The sequence below is a fragment of the Marmota monax genome, unplaced genomic scaffold, assembly GCF_021218885.2.
Source record: "Marmota monax isolate L192 unplaced genomic scaffold, Marmota_monax_Labrador192_F-V1.1 WCK01_AAM20220418_F8-fsc00001, whole genome shotgun sequence".
NCBI classification, from domain to species: Eukaryota; Metazoa; Chordata; class Mammalia; order Rodentia; family Sciuridae; genus Marmota; species Marmota monax.
This window is the reverse complement of record NW_026693777.1, coordinates 17,665,902-17,686,797: the sequence shown is the minus strand read 5'-3', so window position 1 is coordinate 17,686,797 and position 20,896 is coordinate 17,665,902. Positions and strand designations below refer to the sequence as shown.

Genomic DNA, 20,896 nt, shown 5'->3' with positions numbered 1-20,896 from the left:
CAAGGACACCCAGGTGAGCACACTTGGGGCTGAACCTGGCCTATGCCTCATCCTTTCTACCATGCCCCCCAGGGCCAGGCTGCATCTGTCCCACCCAGGGCAACTTTTCAACTTTGCAAGAGCACCCCAATTAGGCCAACAGCTGCTCTGGCCACCTAAAAGCTATTGAATCAGACTTGAAACCCAAAAGAAGGCTATAGTTTTCCATACTGCACACAACATCAAAAAGTTGTAGTATTTTGTTTTGTATTAAGGATTGAATCCAGGGGTACTTTACCACTGAGTTATATCTCCAGTCCTTTTTATTTTTTATTTTGAAACAGGATCTCACTAAGTTGCTGAGGCAGGTCTTGAATTTTCAATCCCCCTGCCTCAGCCTCCCAAGCTGTTGGGATCATAGGCGTGTACCTCCATGCTCTTGGCATATATATATATATATATATATATATATATATATATATATATATACATATATATAGCTTTAAGATTTACCTAAAAATCATATTCATATATAAAGACTAAACAATTCTGATTTTTTTAAAACATTGATAATGGGTAATGGGATCATGAATAATTTCTATTTTTTGTATTTTACTTAATATCCTACCCTAAAAAATCTACTTAATAAATAAATTAACATTTTTTAAAAAAAGTTATTAAAGTTCCATAAAAGTAAAAACAATTAACTTGTTGCTTGGTCCAACATTTCCAAGGACATTCTATTTACAAAATGATTTGGGGGGCGGTGGGGGGCTAGTGGTGCCAGGGAGGTCTGGGGGTGGATGCTTAGGCTCTGGAAGGGCTAACCTGACCTGAGTCAGGGCAGAAGCAGCCGTCCCCTGAGCTTGGGCTGGAGCCTGGGTGGGAATCTAGAAGGGAGCACTGTGGGTAGGTAGAAAACGACCCACCCCACGGTGCTGCATGGGCCCTAATAGAAGTGGCTGGGGGCTCCCGGCTGCTCACCGAGACCATCCTGCCCTCGGAGGGCATGAAGGCGGGCCGGTTGCTGAGGCGCAGCTTGGTCTGCAGCGTGTTGAAGTTGATCTCCAGCTGGCACTTCTCCTGCACCTTGGGCGGCTTGTGCAGGCGCCGGTAGTCGCGGAAGTCCTCCAGCTTCTGCTGCATGGCGTGCATGGTGTTCTCGGGCACCCGGTTCTCCAGCCAGGGGATGGTGCGGCGGATCCACTCCAGCAGCTGGAGGGAGAGCGTAGAGGCCCTGGGGCTGAGGATGCTGGGAGGGGCTAAGGATGCTGGGAGTGGGAGTGCTTACTCCCTTCGCAGGGCAAAGGGTCTCTCCCCACAGCACAGTCCTTCCCTTCTACCATCCTTGGGCATTCCCATGCCATGAGGCCAGGGTCCAGGGTGTTCCCTTTAAGAACCAGAGGCTGCATGAAGCCTGGCTACTGGGACCTGTCAATTTGTGGCCAGCTTCATTCACCCTATCCACCCTGCAGGGGAAGAACCATGGAACCGTAGGCTGCTGGCCGAGTGTCAGAGTCCTGAGTTCTAGTTCTAGGTCCTACTAACTGAGTGGGCCTCAGTTTCTTTGTCTATGCCACAGACAGAGGATCTAAAGGCTGCTACCTGAGGTCCCTGCCACCAGATTTTCTGGGATTTAGCTCTCTTCTAGGGTAGAGAGCTGCCTAGGGAACAGTCTGCTTGCTTTTCCTGAGTCAAGGTAATGGTGGTGGAGAAGACGAAGGAGGAGTAGAAATGATGGCAAGTACATGCAACACCTGCAGGGTGCCAGGCACATCCCACGAATTAACTCATCTGAATAATCACAGGAATTTTATGGTTTAAGTATGTGACCTCCCCTGGACATGGAGGAGGCAACCAATGCCCAGCATGGGACTGGCTATGGCAACCTGGCTGGAACAGTGGATCAGAGATTTAAGCCCTGGCTCCTCTCTACTTTCTGAGGGAGCCAGAGCAGAGCCCAAGCTGTCCCATGCTAACTGCGTCAGGATCATGGATGACACCCAGCCTAGGACTATGTCTCCATGATAGATTTGGAAGTATAGGTTCTGGGGGCTCCTTTTCCCTCAGGATGATGAGGTGCAGGAAGGACCCTGCTGGGGCCAAGTCAGGAGAAACCCAGAGGGTACCCACATCACTGGCCAGCTTCTCGTAGTCTTCCATTAGCTGCTCGTTCTCCTGGTTGACCGCCAGTACCTTGCAGATGCGATTGGCAGCTGTCTCCGCCTGGCAACAAGACAGAGAGTCATGAGTAGCCGGCCCCAGCAGCAGGGGCACCTGGACACACCTGTGCTGACCATGCTCCTCCTCCTGAAGCTCCCTGTGGATGGAAGGGAGCCTCCAAGGTCCTGAAGTCATATCCCTCCTCCCTCTTCCTCACCACCCTCTTTGCCAGCTCCCATGGCCAGGTCTCGTGGGTCATGGGAGCCTGGATAATGGTCTCAGTGGCTGACCCAGGGTCCTAGAGAAGGATCTGAGTCTGGGACCCAACATGCATGTTGGGAAGAAACCAATCCGATGACAGTTACACTCAAAAAGCACTCAGGTCAGGTGGAGAGGTGAAGAAATGCACGCCCATCCTGGAATTGCAAGTGGAGGCCTTGGATGCAAAGGTTCAGGGCCTTAGTCTGGATGTGCAAGGATCTCAGAGATGTGGGAATTCAAATCTGGGAGTCTGGGGAGAAGATGCCAGCTGAAAAATAGGAAGAGCTCTAAGAATCTCTGCTAAGGATCCCTGCAGAACCTCCCAAGAACCTAGGCCCATCAGGAAACCAAAGGGCATAATAAGGGCAGGACAAGGGATCAACCCAGCACGGTCACTGCTGGGAAAGCTAAGTGCTGGACACACAAACACCACAGACAGGCCTCAGCCTTGAGAGGAAAGAAAGGGGACAGAATGGTAACCAGACATAGGCCTGGAGTTCCCTCAGAGACCCATCTTCCACAGCCTAACACCAGCAAGGGTCCCACTTTCCTCGATCTACTTCACTTAGGAGGTTTGGGGATGGAGTTGTGTCCTTGTACACTCTGCCTCTACACCGAAGGACAGCAAACTCCATGCCCTCTGGGGGCCACAGGGCAGAAGACAGCCAGAGTCAGAGAAGATAACGCCTGGGGGGAGAAAGAGATGCATCCTGGGAATATAGAGAAAGGTGACCTGCAGCCAATAAAGGATGCCTGATTTACAGGGAAGGAAGACTTGACCTCACATCTGGTTGATGAACACAACAAAAAGGGTTTCAACTGCAGCAAGACTACCTGAGGCCAGGCAGAAGGAAGAACCTGAGAATGAGGACTCTTAGAACTGGCAGGAATGATGGAGAAGACGCAGAAGCTTTTTCTGTGAAGAACTTTTCAAATAGGATGCAGGCCCACAACTCACGGGCTTTGTGAGTGACTGTGCTGGGGTATACATCTGTCATCACCTCAAGGTCCCTTCGAGTGCAAAATCGAGAGACTGTATGTTACAGGGCAAGGTGTGAGAGTGGGCTGAGACTTTACCAAGAAAATGTGGGGATGGCTTGAGGGTGACCTAGGAGTCCTTTGGACAGAGACTTCAAGGTCTTCAGAAACTGGGGCAAGGCGTCATCCTGAGGCCCTCATCTCCTGTCCCCTGTCCTGGAGCTTCCATGGCCATCTCTCAGTGGAACTCCAGATTGGCGTCATTCCTCTTGAGAACCACTGAGTAATAACGGGGAATCCCAGAAGGCCCTGAGGAGGGAAACTCCCCGCCTGGAGCCTGTGCATAGATGCGGTTCAGAAAGAAAGCAGGGTCATGGAAAACAAGCCCATGAGGCTGGCTGGGGCGGGCACACTGCCCGAGGTCACTGAGGGCACCTCCACTGAGGACGAGGGCAAGGACCAGGAAGAGCAGAGGCGTTTGATTCCAGGCTGAAATTTACGTAAGGAGGTGGGGTGGCCGCAGACCCTGCCACTAATGCCCTCATGAGCAGAAAAGGATCAGGTAGCTACCCATCACGGCTGAGCAGCGGCTGCAGTTGTGATTTCTGACAGGAGAAGCCCACCTGCACCTCGCTACCCTCCTGATGGATGCTGAATCCTGGGCTCCATTGCCCTAAATTGTGACGTATACGTCATCAAACTGATGCTATGGGTGGCATCTGAGTTGGTGGGATTTTAGATGTGTCCATGGGCCTCAAGAGCCTTGCCATCCCCCAGGGTCACTTGGGGCATCTTTGGATGAAGTCTGGGGGAGATTCCCATGTGGGCCTCTGGGGGACTTTTCACAAAGATCCAACTTCTTTCCCAAGCCTGTGTCCTGGCCTGTCCCTCCCAGGGGGGCCTCAGCAGGAGAGGATGACTGAGAACAGGACCAACACAATCACAGTCCTGCCTCTGGGGATCACAGGGACACTGTACATGACACCAAAGGTCACTTTCCTTTTTTCTTTCTTTTTTTTGTGGTTCTTGGGATTGAACCCAGGGCCTTTTGCATGCAAGGCAAGCACTCTACCAACTGAGCTACGTCCCCAGCCCCAAAGGACGCTTTCTTTAGAGAGGGTCTATGGGCAAACATCTCTGGGTTGCCTCAGAGGTCAGCACTGTTGCCTCCAGGAAGCAGGAACCTGAAACTTGATTTTGTTTTTAAATATTTTTAGTTGCAGATGGACATCATAACTTTTATTTAATTGTTTATCTATTTATGTATATCTATCTATCTATTTGTTTGTTTATTGTGTGTGGTGCTGAGGATTGAACCTGGTGCTTCACCCATGCAAGGCAAGCGCTCTCCCACTGAGCCTCGACCCGAGCCCCACACTTGATGTTTAGAGAAAAACAAGAAATCTTGCTGCTTCCCTCACCCTCACTGCCGACTTCCTCATGGCCCAAAGGAGCGTGCCGGGGGTGTGTGCTAAACTTACTGTTAAGAGGCTCAGTTACCACCAAGCCCCTTCCAGGAGGTAAGAAGAGGTCAGCCAGGAAGCACCGGCTCAGCTGGGCCTGGAGTTCAGGGAAGCTCCCGTCCATGACCCCAGTCATCACTTTCTAGCTTTCCCCCCATCACTGCAAGAACCCCATGCACCATGGGGTTAGGAGAGCGACACCCAGACCATAGGGATCTCAGAGAGACTGTATCAGTTAAGGAGCCCGAGGGAGAGGTAGTCCCAGGAAGGAAAGAAATGCCCTGGGGGAATTGCAGAAATGGAAGCAGTTTCAAAAGAAGACCCAGGCAAGTCCCCACTTCAGCTTGGTTCCTGCCAAAGGAGAGGGGATGCTCGGAACCCCAAAGCAAAGAACCAGAATGCCCCAGCCTTTCTGATGAGGACAGATTGGTATGAGATCACATGATGTAAGCACAAATAAGCAAGGGGCAGAGAAGACACAGAAATAGGCAAGGTGCTTTCCAAGTGTCAGGGAAAAGACACCAGAAGTTGTGTTTCCTGTTCCGCAGTTTGTACTTTCATGTCTTTCTGCGACCTACTTTCCATCTGTACTATCATCCAGCTTAACACACAGCAGGACACTCCGTTTGGTATCCGAGGTAAGTTTTAAAAGGACTGTGAGCTGTTACCTCTGGAGAACTTCACAACCCAAAACAGTGGTTCCCTTCATAGTCAGCACCAAATCATCTGGTGCAGGTAGAGGCCAGAGAGGAAATGTCCTCAACGTGACATAAAATATCCAAAGAGGAACTGGCTGGAGGGTGGCAGAGCCCCTCTCTCCAGCTGCACCTTGGCTCCCCCAGGAGTCCCGCTCTATAGCAGCCAGACAAGGCAAACTCACTCTCCTTTCTAGGGCTTCTGTCCCTGCACAAGTTGCAGCCACCTTTCTCCACCCGTGTTTGCCCCTTCCCAATGGGAACCCCGATTCCACCCTGAGCCCCAAGGTCAAGTGCTGCTGCTCAGGAAAAGCCCACAGTCAACCTCCCCTGCTCGGATCTGCAGCAGAACGAGCACTGCTCAGGCCCGACGGCTCCCCGTGTCCAGGGCTTTCCCAGACAGACCATGAACTCCAAGGGCAGGAATGGGGTTCCTCCCTGAGAAAGTCCACAGCAGTGGAGCATGTGCCTGATGGACCCATCGATCCCTCCATCCCGAAAAGCATCCAGAAACACCTGCATCAGACCAAGCTCCTGCCTACAAGGGCTGATTCTCAGGAACAAGTTCCTAAAAGACCATGAACTTCAAAGGAAAAACTATGTAAACCAAACCTTGAGATGCTCTCCAGCCATTCTAAATCCCCAGAGTGGAGGAGAGCAAGAGAGTTAGCACCAAAACCAGCCTGCCTGACAGAAGTTGGTCCCCACCTAACGAGGAAAGTCAATCAACACACTTACATGTGTGGGCACATGTGCTGGGTACGTGTGTGTGCAAACGCACATGTGCATTCCCCTGCTGCCTTTCTAGTTCCCTTATCCACAGTTTGTCCAGAGAAAGGCAGGAGAGGAAAGAGAACCCTGGGTGGGCATGGGTTTTGGAAGAGTTCTGGTCAGTGCCAGCCCCTGAGATAGTCAGTCAAGGCCAAGGCCACGTGAGGCAGAGCCTCCTCCTCCTCCATTATCCCCTTCCCACAGGAGAGGTGAAAACCCCTGCCCCCTGCCTGCTTAGCTCTAAGTAGGTGCTTCAGAAGTGGCTGGGGACACCCAGGACACCAGAGGAGCACCACCCCTAGTTTGTGACTTTGTCCTCAGATGGAAACAAAAGCAGCATGAAATGATTGCAACAGAGGTAGATAAATGGGACGAGGGCACAGGGGAGGTATAGAGGATTGCAGAGGGAGAGCAGGCTGCCACCCTCCCATATGCCACACACGCCTATGTCACACCCCGTGGCTCCCGCCCCACGGCACACACATGCACACTCCCTCCCCCCACACACAACACATGCCCCTTCCGAGCAGCAGCAGCCAGGACACAGAGACTTCAGAGACAGGTAAGGCCAGTGTCAAAGGCATGAAGCCCAGGACAGAACCCCCGAGGAGCGGGAGGAGGTGGAGGAGAAGAGAGACGGAAAGAAAGGCCCTGCAGAGTCAGCCCGGTGGGGACGAGCCAGGCACTCTCTCTGTGGTCACCAGGTTGGGAGCCGGACCTCAGCAAGCAGAGATGCTGCTCAAATCCTGGCTAGGAGGTGGGGTGGGGGGCACAGGGTCAGAGGAGGTCAAGGAGACAGAGGTGTGTGGGACAGAAAGAAAGCAAGTAGGATCCGGCCAGAGGGGGCTGGAACAGGCAGTCCTGCCTTCAGTAGGTGGTGAGGTTGGCCTTGGGGGCCCAGCTAGGTAAGGAACAGGCTGCTGGTGGTCCATCTGGTTACTTTGTGGGATTTTTTAAAGGTGCCTCCTCCCCAAAGCACTATTATTTGAAAAAGGTCACACTGATTTTGTTAGAAGATGTTTTTTACTGCCATCTGCAGGATAATTTTTAGTCACGAATATTCAAATCGGGCTGGGATTGTGGCTCAGTGGCAGCACCACATGAAAATAAATACACAAAATAAAGATACTGTGCCCATCTACAACTAAAAAAAAAAATTCAAACCCCCATTGTCTGTGGCACAGGCCGGCTGCTCTTCTGTAGTACACAACCTCCACAACCATCCAGGGCAGGTCTGGTTGGGAGTTATCAGGCAGGGCTCTGGCCTATTCACCAGGGAGAAGGCAGGAAGACTTCTCCCTGCCCTGCTGCTGGCTGAATTTGAGAAGATGACCTTGCTTAAGCAAGAAGGAAGGAGGGAGAGACCGAGGTAAAGGGGTCTTGGGTATTTAAGGGACTAGCCGGAAACCATAGCTAAGCGCTTCCACTTCTTGGGACATGGACTGTGCTGGGTCTGGTAAAGGAGCTAGGGTGATTGTCCTTCCCGTCTGGGGGATCCACTGCCTCGGTGCACGGGGAGATGTGGGGGCCGCGCAGAGGCAGGGTTCCTCTGGCATCGTCAAGTGTCCTGGCCGGGGTTCAGGGAGCACCCCGTCCTCCTGCGGGGAGGAGGGGCTTCTCTCGCCTCCTTCGCCCCAGGCCTGCTGCCGGAGTGTCCAGAGAGGACGGAGGGAGGGTGGGCGAGGCCGAGGGGGAGCTCACCTTCTGCGCACCTGGGAAGGTGTGGCAGTGACATGAGACACTAGGTCACATGGCCTTCCCATCCAGCCTTAGCGTGCCTACACATCTGCACAGAGAAGGAGAAGAGATTGAGAGGAGAAAGCAGCAGCAGCAGCACAAACCCAAACAGCCATGTCGGACAGAGAGAGCACGAGACAGGAACCAAGAGGCAGAGACAGGTGGGAAGGAAAGGGGCAGGAGGTGGATGAGCAGGTGGAGATCAGTGAGGGGGACGGGCAGAGGGTGAGAAAGGGCCTCCTGTCCTGCATTTCACGACAAGCCACTCGGGGGCCACGCAGAGCACCCGGCAGGCCCACAGACGGAAGCCAGAAGGGTTCTGCGGTCAGGGCAACTCCGCTTCTTCTGGGGTCCGGCCTTCAAGGGAGGCCTGGCGGAGGGACATCTGCTATCCAACCTCAGTAATCGTGCCGCCCCGCCTAGTGCGGAACCTGTGCAACTGAGCTTTCACCTGAGGCCTCCTTGAGCAAATCTGGCCCGGGACATTTGAAGGGGCTCACGGCCGCCCACCTCCTCTCTCCCCTCCTTCTCCCAAGGGTCACAATCCTGTCTGGGAACACAGAGTGCAAAGTGGAGGTTCTGGGGACAGAACTGCATCCTCAAGGGAAGTCCTGGCACTGTCAAGAACACAGCTGGACCTGGAGGGTGGCAGCCCACTCCACCCCGACTCCCCACACTCAGGACCATTCAGGAGGCTGACATCACACACGCAGCCTCGCCTGCCTCCACCAGGTGGCTGGTCCCAGAAGCTCTTGATTTTCTCAGTAACAGGAGAAGAAGAGAGAGGGACAGGGGAAGGGAGAGGGCAGAGGTGCAGGGTGGGAGAGGAGCCAAGCCAAAGAGAACACGCCACCTAAGAGCCAGGACTAACTCTACCCACGAGACGAGGCCATCCATCCAGGCACTGGATGGGGCAGGCAGGTGGGAGGGGCAGGAGGGCAGGGCTCAGGGTCCGGCATGAGGTGTGCTGGGCATGGAAGGAGCAGGGGCCCCAGGTACCTTCTGGGCTCCAGAGAAGGCATGGTAGAAGCTGGACACGTAAGTCATGATGGCTTTCTCATCAGGCCGAGCAGTTCCAACGATGTCTGTCAAGAAAAATTGGGAGTTAAACCCAGCAGGTGACAGTTATCCCATTCCTGGGCAAATACCCAAAGGACTTAAAATCAGAATACTCTAGTGATGTAGCCACCTCAAATGTTTATAGCAGCTCAGTTCACAAGCTAAGCTATGGAATCAACTTAAGTGCTCTTCAACAGATGAATGGATAAAGAAAATGTGGTATATATATGCACAATGAAATATTCCTCAGCCATAAAGAAGAATGAAATCACGGCATTTTCTGGTAAATGGATGGAACTGAAAAATATCATGCTAAGCAAAATAAGGCAATCCCAAAGAACTAAAGGCCAAATGTTCTATCTAATATGTGGATGCTGACTCACAATAAGGGTGGGGTAGGAGGGAATAGAAATTCACCAGATTAGACAAAAGTGGAATGAAGGGAAAAGAGGGGAGATGGGAGTAGGAAAGAGAGTAGAATGAATCGGACATAACTTTCCTGTGTTCATGTATGAATACACCACCAGGGTAACTCCACATCACTGCACAACCACAAGAATGGGAATGTTGGAAGTCCACCCGGCTCCAAAGACTAACTTCCCCATCCCCCGAGAAGAACCGTCCAATGGTGAGCCCTGCTGGCTCACATGATCCTTATCCACCAATCAGACTAGCCCTGCTGGCTCACATGATCCTTATCCTCCAATCAGACTAGACCTGCTGACTCACATGATCCTTACCCACCAATCAGAAAGCACCCCATGCCAACTGTCAAACCCTTCAACCATTAAACTGTCATAACTGTCAAACCACCCCTGGCTCTATAAATATGCAGAGCTGATCCTCAATAAACAGGCATTTTCTCCGATGGCAAGCCTTGTTCGTTCTTTCAGAGAAGTTATACTCCATGTGTGTAATATGTCAAAATACATTCCACTGCCATGTATAACTAAAAAGAACAAGCAAATAAATGAATAAATGAATGAGTGAATGAATGAATGAAAAGCCAGTGGATGAGCACATGGCATCCCTTCCAATAAGAAGCAAAAAGAATCCTGTAGGACCACAAAGTCTTCTCACCAAAATGCCCAGCCAGAACCTAGCCGGCCTCCCGCTGATGGGAATGGAAGAGGCAGGGAAACAAGAAAAGCCGTAACCCCAGGAAGCAACAGACAACCTGGGAATACAGAACATTCCATAGGACAGCAGGCCCCCACCTCCAGAAGTTCAATGGGAGGAATGACAGAGTGAGCAGAGAAGAGACACCCCAACTGCAAAGCCAAATGCCACCCCTGACCCTTGTGTGCCTCCCAATTAGAACAAAACAACTCTTGGCTCTTGGTTTCCAGTACAGGGATTGCACCCAAGGCTCTGTGGGTGCTAGGCAAGTGCTCCACCACTGAGCTACATCCTTAACCCTTCAAAGACATCTTTTAAACAACTAGGGAAATTTGATTATGAACTAGATAATAGATATGTCAAGAAATTATTGTCAATTTGCTAAATAAGAATATTATTTTATGGTTACCTTAGAAAATACTAATATTTTCCAGGTATGTATTCTGAGGTAGTGATGAAGTTATGCAATAGCTGAGATCTGACTCAATATATGTCAATAAAGAAAACAGAAATAAAAAGAGAAAAATAAAGTGACAAAATCTTAGTAATCTATATCTGGATGATGGATATACAGAAGTTCATTATACTAATCTCTTTGTTTTTGTAGACATTTGAGATTTTTTCCTAATGACATTTTTCAAAAATGTCTTTAGTTGTTGATGGACCTTTATTTTATTCATTTATGTATATGCAGTGCTGAGAATCGAACCCAGTGCCTCACACATGCTAGGCAAACACTCTACCACTGAGCCACAACTCCAGTCCCCTTAATCAAATTTTTTACTTTTTTCTTTCTTTTTTACTTTTTTTTTTTTTTGGTACTGGGGATTGAACTCAGGGGCACTCGACCACTGAGCCACATCCCCAGACCTATTTAGTATTTTATTTAGTGACAGCGTCTCACTGAATTGCTTAGCACCTCACTTTTGCTGAGGCTGGCTTTGAACTCATGATCCTCTTATCTCAGCCTTCTGAGCTGCTGGGATTACAGGTGTGAGCCATTGTGCCCGGCACCATTTTTTTAATTTAAAATGTCACTGGTGGTTGGGGGCAGGGAACAGAGGGAAAGGGGACAACCTTCACATCCCTTTTCCAACCTCTTGACATGAAGCAGTCACTTTCAAGATGGCGTCTGAGCATATGGGCCCAGGGAAGGCCCAGAAGGAAAGTGGCCATTGTGTCCAGGGCAGAAACAAAGATAAGAAGACTTAGATGGATCCCAGCCATGAGCCTCCCTGGCCCCCATGATTCCCCTCACCTGACAACTTCTGTCCCCCCACCACCCATCAGAGCTGCTGGGCATGGTATGAGGCAGAAAGCTGGGTGCAGTGGCCAGGAAGCACCGAGTTTCCAGCCCCAGGACCGTATTTGTGATCAGGATGTTCTTGTGTTAAACCCTGGACCTGTCCCCACCCAGGTGGCCGGACTAGTACCTCTCCCTCTGGGCCTCAGGAAGACATGGAAACCCTTATAAGCAGGCAACTCCTGGGATCCTCAAATGAGGTCCCAGATGGCCCAGGCCTTCTCCCTTCCTGCTGCAGACTGCTGGGGCCCCTCTTAGCCCCTGGGGAGCAGCTGGAAAGGACCGGAGGCCCCAAAGGGGAGAGAACACTATTACCTTCAGCATCAAGCATCTTGGGGATGTCCAGATACTTCTCTGCCACATCGAAGGCCGTGTTCAGGTTTGTGAGTGGATCATCCTAGAGGGAGAAGAGGAGGAAACAGTGATAAGGGAAGCCATGACAAGTCACAGGCCACCCCTGGGAGGCCACCAACACTGGGGGGCAGAGGGGCCTTCCCGCAGCCCCTCCCAGGCTCCAACCTCAGGGCACAGCCGTGGGTGGACAAGGCTGGCCTCATCACCAGGGTCACTGGCTGGAGGTTCAAAACAGTCTCTTTCCTCCTTAAGCTTCATTTTCTTTTCCAGGGAAGTGAGAATACCTGCCTGTAGCCTGAGTCAGGATAGGAAAGAATTGCTAAGAAGTACATGCTGGGAGCAGGGTATCAGCTGTCCTGGCTTCCGGTTTCAGCCACCAGCCAGAGGGACTCCTGGGTAAGTGACAAGGACTCAGTTTTTCCATCTGTCACTCAAGAGTTGGGCTAGGAGATCTTAACTGTGGCTAGTTAGGGGGAGAGCAGGGGCCCTTTCATGTTCTTATTTCATGAAATCTTGGCGTTTCTTCAGATAGCCACAGCTTCTAAACTACTCCTACCTCTGCTAACTTTTCCAAGAAACTGAGCAGGATGAGGAGAAACTGGGATCCTTGTGCATTGGAATGTAATGTCATCATGATGGGAATAGAATAAGATGCAGCCACTTTGTGGTGAGACCATATGATCCAGCAATTCCAACTTCTGTGTGTACAACCCCAAACAATTGAAAGCAGGGTCCCAGTGAGATATGTGCACACTCACATTCTCAGAAGCATCATTCACAAGAACCCAAAGGTGGAAGCCAAGTGTCCATCAACAGAGGAATGGGTAAGTGGACCACGGTTCATACACACATGGAATATTACTCAGCCTCAAAAGGGCGGGGGGATTCTGATACATGTTCCAACACAATGAACCTTGAGGACATTATGCTGAGGAAAAACACTATAGGATGCTACTTTTTTGAAGTATGTAGAGGGTTGAATTCATGGAGACGGAAACTCACCAGGGGCTGGCGAGAGAGAAGGGGCACAGTATTTCAGTTTTGCAACATAACAAGTTTTGGATGTGTAATGTTTGCACAACAATGTGAGTGTATACAAGGGCACTGAACTGCACACTTATAAATATTTTTTTTTAAATGTTACGTATTTATTTTACCACAACTTTGTTTTGTTTTATTTTGGGGGCCTCTTTCTTTTTTTTTTTTTTTTTTTTTGGTCCTAGTGATTGAACTCAAGGGCATTCAAGCACTGAGCCATATCCCCAGGTCTATTTTTATTTTTTATTGAGAGACAGGGTCTCACTTAGCTGCTTAGGGCTTCACTAAATTGCTGAGGCTGGCTTTGAACTCGGGATCCTCCTGCCTCAGCCTCCTGAGCTGCTGGGATCACAGGGTGTGCCACCACACCTGGCTAGTTGTTTCTTTGTTTTTGTTTTTTTTTTTAAAGAACTTTAATGTAGGGCGAAAAAAACCAAACCTTTCATGAGGAGAGTCCCCACTCCCCTGCTGTTTCCTGAGACTGATCTAAGAGGGCCGGTTCTGCCAGTCTAGGGCTGTTTCCCTGTTTTACTCAAATGAGAATCACAAGCAACAAAGAGATGAAGACGTTCACTTCGGAAGTTTTCAGGAGGAAATTGCTCAAAACAGAGTAAGTAGAGTCCTTCTAGGAAAGTATTTGACAGCAGCCAGGATGATAAAAACAGCCAAACGGTGAAGGTCATTTCCACCCGGGCCTGCACGGCGGCTGCTAGCACACAGGTTTAGGTGTGCCCTGGCTGCCCCATGTGGGACCGCCAAGAGGCCTTCCCATAGCCAGGGCCATAAATAAAGAGCTTCCCAGCTGGAGCCCCTGGACTCTGTCCCCAGTGCCCAAGGGCCAGTGGGTTCTGGCCACCTGTGTGTTCCAGAAGGCCTTCACTGTTCCCTGGGCCTGGCTCTGTGCTGGGACTTGGGCTGGACTTCAGTGATGAGCTAAAGAGAAGGGGAGGCCAAACAGGGAAGAATGTGCAAGGGCAAATCAACAGACCCAGAGAGGGACAGAGGGTGGGGAGAACACTACCAGGTACCAGTCGATGTCCCCTGCACTCTCGACTCCCAATGAGCCAAGATGGATGGGACCTCTGAGACAGGGATGGGACTTCAGAGGCACGGACAGCACAGACCCCTCTCTATACAACAGCAGGCAACGGCTGTGTGTTCACTTGACTGCTGACACCCACACCCCCCACAGGGACACAGGCACACACACGCCCATCACCAAAGTGCAGCAGCGCAACAGGAAGCAGGTGTGTATAACGCCTTCAAAAGAAAACATCGATGACACTAGGGCTTGCCACTTTGGCCCTGTTTGATTTGGGCACAGAGTTTCCAGGCAGGCAGGGGCGGGGGGGGGTTCTCAAATGGATTTTCTTTCCCTTTCAAAGCAGCTGATCTAGTGAGCTGGGATCCACCTTCTCCCCAAAAGGTTAGCTGGGGAAAGGCTGTTGTACAGCCGTGCACAAGGCCACACACAGGGCCAGGCCGATGGATGGCCTTCTGTAGATAGGCCCTTCCTAGGGCTGAGGCCCTGCAGGCAAATGGAAAATAGGAATCTCCTCCTTTCCTCCCTCACAGAAGCCCTCTAGTGGCTTGCTCACCTACACCCCCAGAACAGAGGGCCAGCCACCACCATGAGTTGCCAGGGCAACATCAAGCCCTGCTTGGCCACTGGTTAGCCACAGGCCTTTCCTGGGGCTCAGGCAAGGTGGGGTCTTTATTGAACACTGCGCCTTCTAGGTATCGAGATGAATGTGAGAAACATAAGGCTGTCATTCCTAAGCCCCCTCACCAAGAGATTCCAGCACAGGTGACATTCCAATTCCAATTCCATTCTAGATCACCAACTGGAAGCTTAAGGAGCGCTCCCGAGGTGGCCTTTCCCAAGGTGGCCTTTCCCAAGATGCTCATGACAAGTCTCACCAAGGTCACAACCAGTGCCTTTTAACCACTATACTGGTTCTTGGGCAGCAAGATTCAGGGAGGGTGGTTTGCTGCTCACCTCTAGATGGGCTCTGTCTGGCTAGCCTATAGGGCCAACATCCCTCAGCCTGTGCTCTCAGAGTGGAGTCCCTGTCTTGCCCTCCCTAAGCCTTGTCCCCAGCTGCTGGAGGCCAGGGGACCAGGGGCTGGTGGCACGAAGTCAGGTGAGTGTGTACCTTCCGCAGCTTCCCGTAGTCAATCAGCTCAGGCCGGTGTCGGTGGATCAAGGCACAAAAGCCAAGGCCATCCTTCCAGCTGCCAGGAGAGAAAAGGGGGACAAACTGGTGAGAAGGTGTCTGCAGAGCGTGGCCAAACAGGGGCCATCAAGCACTACCCCAGGGCAGAGCACCAAGAGGAGCCTCCTGTATTCAAGATGAATACGTAATTCTTCAAAGCACAAAACAAAGCAGGCCAGACAGACCCCTTCATGCCATAATCCCAGGCAACTTGAGGTCAGGACTTGGTGCGGGGGTTGGCAAGTTGAGATAAACCAGTCACACACATCCCTCCCCCAATGGAGGTCCGTGGCCCTAGTCTGCTGACCTGAAGCCCCAGATTGGGAATTCCTGGACATTTTTCTTGGGAATATTCCTAGTAACACATATCAACCAAAGGCCTTGTCCAAGGCCCTGCAGGGAGGGGGAAGGGATTCAAGGGGACAGCAATACATTCTTTCCCAGAAAAGCTACTTCCTCCCCAAGGGCCTCAGCTGTTCTAGAGCTGAGACTGAGTAACCAAGTGGGCCTATAAGGTCTTTCTTTTCTTTTTATTTTTTTTTAATATTTTTTGTAATTGTAGATGGACAGCATGCCTGTATTTTATTTATTCATTTTTATGTGATGCTGTGGAGTGAACCCAGGGCCTCACATGTGCTAGGCAAGCTCTCTGCCACTGCGCGACAGCCCCTACGAGGTCTTGATGGAAGCAGCCCAGTTTCTACAGGAGCCCCTGCCCCTGGCACCCACCTGATGTGGAAGTTTTGGATGTTGACATTTTTGTAAGGGGCCGTCTTCCTCTGACACCACAGGAGCAGCCCTTCCTTGGCTGAGGTCTCTGTGGGGAAGGGGATGAGCAGAGGAATCAATGGGCTGATCTAGGGGAGGGAGGGGCGCTGGCTTCCAGGAGGCCCCACTGCAACCTCTAGATTCTAACCCTGCTGCTACCAAGGAAGAAAGACGCCCCGGCCAACATTTCTCTCTCCTTGACAAATCTGAGAAGTTATTTGAGAAATAGAAGAGCGATGTAGGAAGCAAGCTAGCCATGAGACATTCAGAGGCATTTCCCCCACTCCCATTATTCAAAGTGGTAGGGATACAAGAAAAGTCAGCAGCCTGTCAGGCAATCACTTTGGAAGCCACTGGATTAGTCCGGGAAATCTAAAGGACCAGGAACCTCCAGACATAATCATGTAGCCTGAAGGGCCAGAAGAAAGCCTGAGGATTCTTACTCAGGTTTCTTTTTTCCATCTAAAAAAACAAGGTTTCTTTGTATTTACTGCATGGATTGGCGGTGTTGCCCTCTGCTATTGCCCTCTGCTGTTGTGTGCGTGAAAAAGTCACCTAGCTGTAAGTTAAGGCAGGCATCTGAGGAGATGCAGGGACCTCCCAACACCTGAGAGGCTGCACACTGCCCCCTTGTGTTCACACCTGTGAATTGCAGGTTATGGTATCAGTGAAATGGGTCATAGCAACCTCATTTACTTCAGATTCACAAAACGGACTTCAAAATGATGGTAAAGCATACCTAGAAAAATTATAATTCAGGCAAAAACAAGAACAAAATTTTGGCAAGGTGAATGTTTTTTAGTTCAAGCTTTTTTGTTGACTATATAACAAGATTAAAATAATGATTCAATGGGAAATAATAAAAAGTCCACTCAAAAGAATAAAAAGCATGAAGAAGGCTATCAGTAAAATGGATTTACAGCCCCTACCATTAACAAGTGATTCAATTCACCGACTCTAGCCCTTAACATTGTATACACAGAACTTAGACCCTCATACTGCTAGTGTGGAACCAAGATTCGCATAAAAATGCAACTCAATCCACATCATTTTCATTAAGAAGTTCCTTTGAAAAAAAATGTTTTTTTAAGATTTCTATGCCATTAAAATGAAGTAAAAATATTTTTAGAAATATTATCTCCATATCACTTTTAAAAATTTGTTTGGGTGCATGTGTTTTATCATGTGCATGGCAATGCATAAATGTTGCAAAATAAACACATGCGTATCAGACATAAAGTTCAAAAAGTGCTGGAATGTGGAGTCAAAAGTTTAGATAGAGATCACTGTCCCAGACCAGGACAGGCCCTGAATTTCTGAAAAGTGGCCACCAGAGGGTGCTGTGGGAGCAAAGTGGAGAACCAAGTCCTCATCTTTTCCCACCCAAGGGCCAGGCAGGGCTTCCAATACACTATCCCATAGCAGACTTGGGATCTTCACAGTGGGGTGTTTCCATGGGGCCAACAGGCCTATAGCTTGCTTATTCCTTTGATTTACTTGCTTCCTGCTATAAACTTTCCTCTTAGACAGCTTTTGCTATATCCCATAAGTTTTGGCCCAACATGCCTATAGGAATCAGCACCTCAAATAGTTCATACTTTTCAACATAGACTAGGAGAGAGAACAGATATGGGTAAGCAGAAATGGGTAAGAAGCCCAGGACGCAGCCTGTAATCCAGTGTCACTGCAGTAGTGGTGTTGGCGGGTAGGGGTGGGGTGAGGGAGTTCTCCTGGCTGATCCCAGGGAGGAAGACACACACAGGCAGGGGAGAGGCACAAGTTTGGCAACGAGGCAGAAACCCACCTTCCACAGAGATGTCCTGGATGGCAAAGCGGAGGATGATGGTCCAGATCATGCCCAGGGTCATTTTCACATTCCCATCCACGATTTCTAGAGAAAGAACAACAGGACACATTAGGATAGGTCGTAGCAGGACAGAATTAACATTCCCTGAGCTCCTGGATCACTCCATGTGACACTAAGAATCAAAGACCACAGAGCCCTACTTCTCGAGGAAAAAGAAGACATTTTTATTTATTGATTCAGTGCTGAGGATGGAACCCAGAGTCTCTCACATGCTAAACACATGCTGTACTTCTGAGCTACACCCCAGTCCCTAATAGGAGGTTTGGTTTGGGAGCATTATAATTATACATAATAGTGGGATTCACTGCGACATATTTGTACATGCACATAACGTAATTTGGTCAATTTCACTCCCCTTCTCCCACCCCTTAGTTCCCCTGCCTCTACTCTTCTAGTCTTAATAGGAGGTTTTGTTTTGTTTTTCTTTAAAGTTAGCACAATCGACCACAAAAGGTGCCAGGAGAGAAGTCTATTTGAGGCACAAGGAAGATGTAGGTGATTCTACTTGGAGACAATGGATGCGGCATCAGAAAAGGCCACAGGGAAGTGGGGGTGCCCTTAGCCCTTGCACTGTGCCTCTGGCCTGTTAAAGAGGGTTTGAGTTTCTATGCTGTCACAGATGTCCCAGCAGCCCTGTGAGCTGGGGGTCTCTGGGCAATCACAGCTCTTAAAATACCATCCGCACACAGAAAGCCACTAAGAGCAACAGAAAGTCACAGATTTGACATGGTTTTGCTAACCACCATTTGAATGATCTAATGACTCAAAAATCAAATTTATAATGACGTTAGTTAGGTTATTAAATTTTTGTTTATAAATCACACAACAGCTTTAAGATCTCAACTCAGAGAGATAAGCCGCTGTATTTACTCTAAGTAACATTTTTTTAGATTCTTAAATGCCTTAAATTCTATTAATGTTCTTTCTTTCTCTCTTTCTCCCCCTCATCATGCCCAAAGGCAGGGCATTCAGGCATAAAGAAGCCCTGTCTTCAGGAGCCTAAACGTGGTGCTCATTATTGTCTTGGTAGCTGAACAGGTGCAATAACCTGGCCCAAGGCGAGGTACACTTGGTTAAATTTTAGGAAAGACAACAGAGCCACAAAAGGGGCCATTTTCAGGGAGTCCAGATTCCCTCTGCCCAAGTCCATTAGGGTTTGTATTCCATAAACTCCTTACTTACAGTGTGGATTCCCACCAAGAAAGCTCCACTAAGAACTCAGCCCTTCCTCAAAGGCAAGGTCAACGCCACACACTGTTCCATGACCACCAAGACACAGAGCTCGGAGCATTGGCTGGCCACAGTGGATTCCAAGGGGCAGGCAACCCTGAGGGTCTGCCTCAGGGTGCTGGGCCCACCTGAGACATGGGATGGGATGTGACTCTTCCTGCTATCAGAGTCCCAGATGCCAGGTTCAAAGCCTTGGGTTAGAGAGAGAGCAGCAAAAGTATGCCACCATTCATAAATAAGTAGCACAGAGAGTGAGTGTTTGACAGGACACACTAAGGGGAGCCCAAGTCACCCAGCTTTGATGTTTTAAAACATGGACTTTCTGCTGGGCATGGTGTGCACGCCTGTAATTCTAATTACTTGGCGGGGGGGGGGGGGGGCTGAGGCAGGAGGATTGCAAGCTAGACCCCAGCCGGGCAACTTAGCAAGGTCCTGTCTCAAATTTAGAAATAAAAAGGATTGGGCAGTTCTGTGGTAGAGCACCCCTGGGTTCAAGTCCTAGAGAAAAAAAAAATCACACTTTCCAATGGTTTAACATCTCTAACATTTAAAGAGTTTAAACTGATTAAAAAAAAAAAAAAAAGCCTCAACTCTCAATAGATAAAACAGGTAAAAGACATTACACAGACACATCACAAAACATAAACTACAAATAACCAATTCATAAGATCTTTCGAATCTCACTTGGACTCAAACAAATAAAACACATATTCTCGGCTATTAAATTAACAAAGTTAAAAAACAAACTTCAAAAACAGGCACAGGCCTTGGTACAAACAAGGTTATCACATTACAGCTACATGGGTAAATTGGCTTAAAAAAAAAAAAAAAAAAAAAAGACTTGCTGGGAAATAATTTGGCCACAAGAAGCAAGCATCTTAGAATTGTTCATCTTTTGGGCAGTGAAATTCTATCTCCAGGAATCTATCCCTGGCCCATGACCACTTCAGGCAGAGTGAGGCTTCTGTCTAAATAGCTTGTTGTTTGGTTACTTATCACAGCCCCAAAGGGGAAACCGTGTGAATGCGCAGAGTACAATAGTAAATCCCCAGAGCCCATCGCTCTGCTCTAAGGCGCCCCTCACTGGGCAGAGGCGCCCCTCCCTTCCGGGTCTGGCGGCTCGGCCTCTTACCCTCCCCTCCCCCTCCCAGGATGTCCAGTGGTTTGTCCTCAGGTCAGCTCACTGACACCTTCCTGGACCGCCCACTTTACTCCCTGCTTCATTTTTCTCCACCTGACAGTCACATATATGAATGTTCTCTCCCCTTCTAGAAAGCGAGTTCCACAGGGTCAGGATTCTTTCCTGGTTTTGTGTCCATCACTACCTGGAGCCCAGTACAGTGCCAGGCACTGAGAAAGCCCTCCATCTGTTGATGATCAGATGGCTGGATGGACACCAAGAGGGCACTAACCACAGTGGGCGGGTGGGCCCAGGTGATACATTCTTGTCATCTGCCCCCTGAGAACAAAACACTTAGTCTCTTCCTGGGCAGGGCCCAGGTGTGGGAAGGAGCACAGATGTGCTCAAACAGATGATTAAAGCAGCCATTTAAACATCACATTCATGAGTTTTTAATGACTTGGAAAAAATCTTTATAATAAAACTTTCGGACACCATTTCATCAAATATGAGGGGCTTTTGTTTGTTAAGCTTAGAAAAAGTGGTAACCCTGCAGCTGGGCCTTTCCAGGGGTGGGGGCTGCAGTGCTGGCTCCCCGCCCCTACTCTCCCCCGCTACTCTCCGCCCCTTTGTCCCCCTGCTAGAAGACCAAATACCTTGGCCTCCCTCTGGCCTTGAGCTCAGGGCCTGCAGCTTTGTCTTCCCCACAGCACTCCCAGCACCCAGGGGGCCAGTGGCTTCTTTGGGGGTCCTAATTACTCCTCTCCTTCTTCTT

At 49.7% G+C, this 20,896-nt stretch overlaps 1 protein-coding gene across 3 annotated transcripts in view; it reads right to left on the bottom strand.

Moving 5' to 3' along the window:
• The window catches only part of Actn1 (actinin alpha 1), a 94,283-nt gene that overhangs the window by 13,944 nt on the left and 59,443 nt on the right, over positions 1-20,896 (bottom strand). For all 3 annotated transcript variants that reach the window (XM_058584543.1, XM_046461044.2, XM_046461043.2), the window contains exons 4-10: positions 17,709-17,795; positions 15,866-15,953; positions 15,077-15,155; positions 11,844-11,925; positions 9,047-9,132; positions 2,113-2,205; positions 964-1,194 (exon numbers count right to left, since the gene is read on the bottom strand). In XM_058584543.1, the coding sequence (XP_058440526.1) occupies positions 964-1,194; positions 2,113-2,205; positions 9,047-9,132; positions 11,844-11,925; positions 15,077-15,155; positions 15,866-15,953; positions 17,709-17,795 (746 nt within the window). The remainder of the gene's footprint in view (positions 1-963; positions 1,195-2,112; positions 2,206-9,046; positions 9,133-11,843; positions 11,926-15,076; positions 15,156-15,865; positions 15,954-17,708; positions 17,796-20,896) is intronic.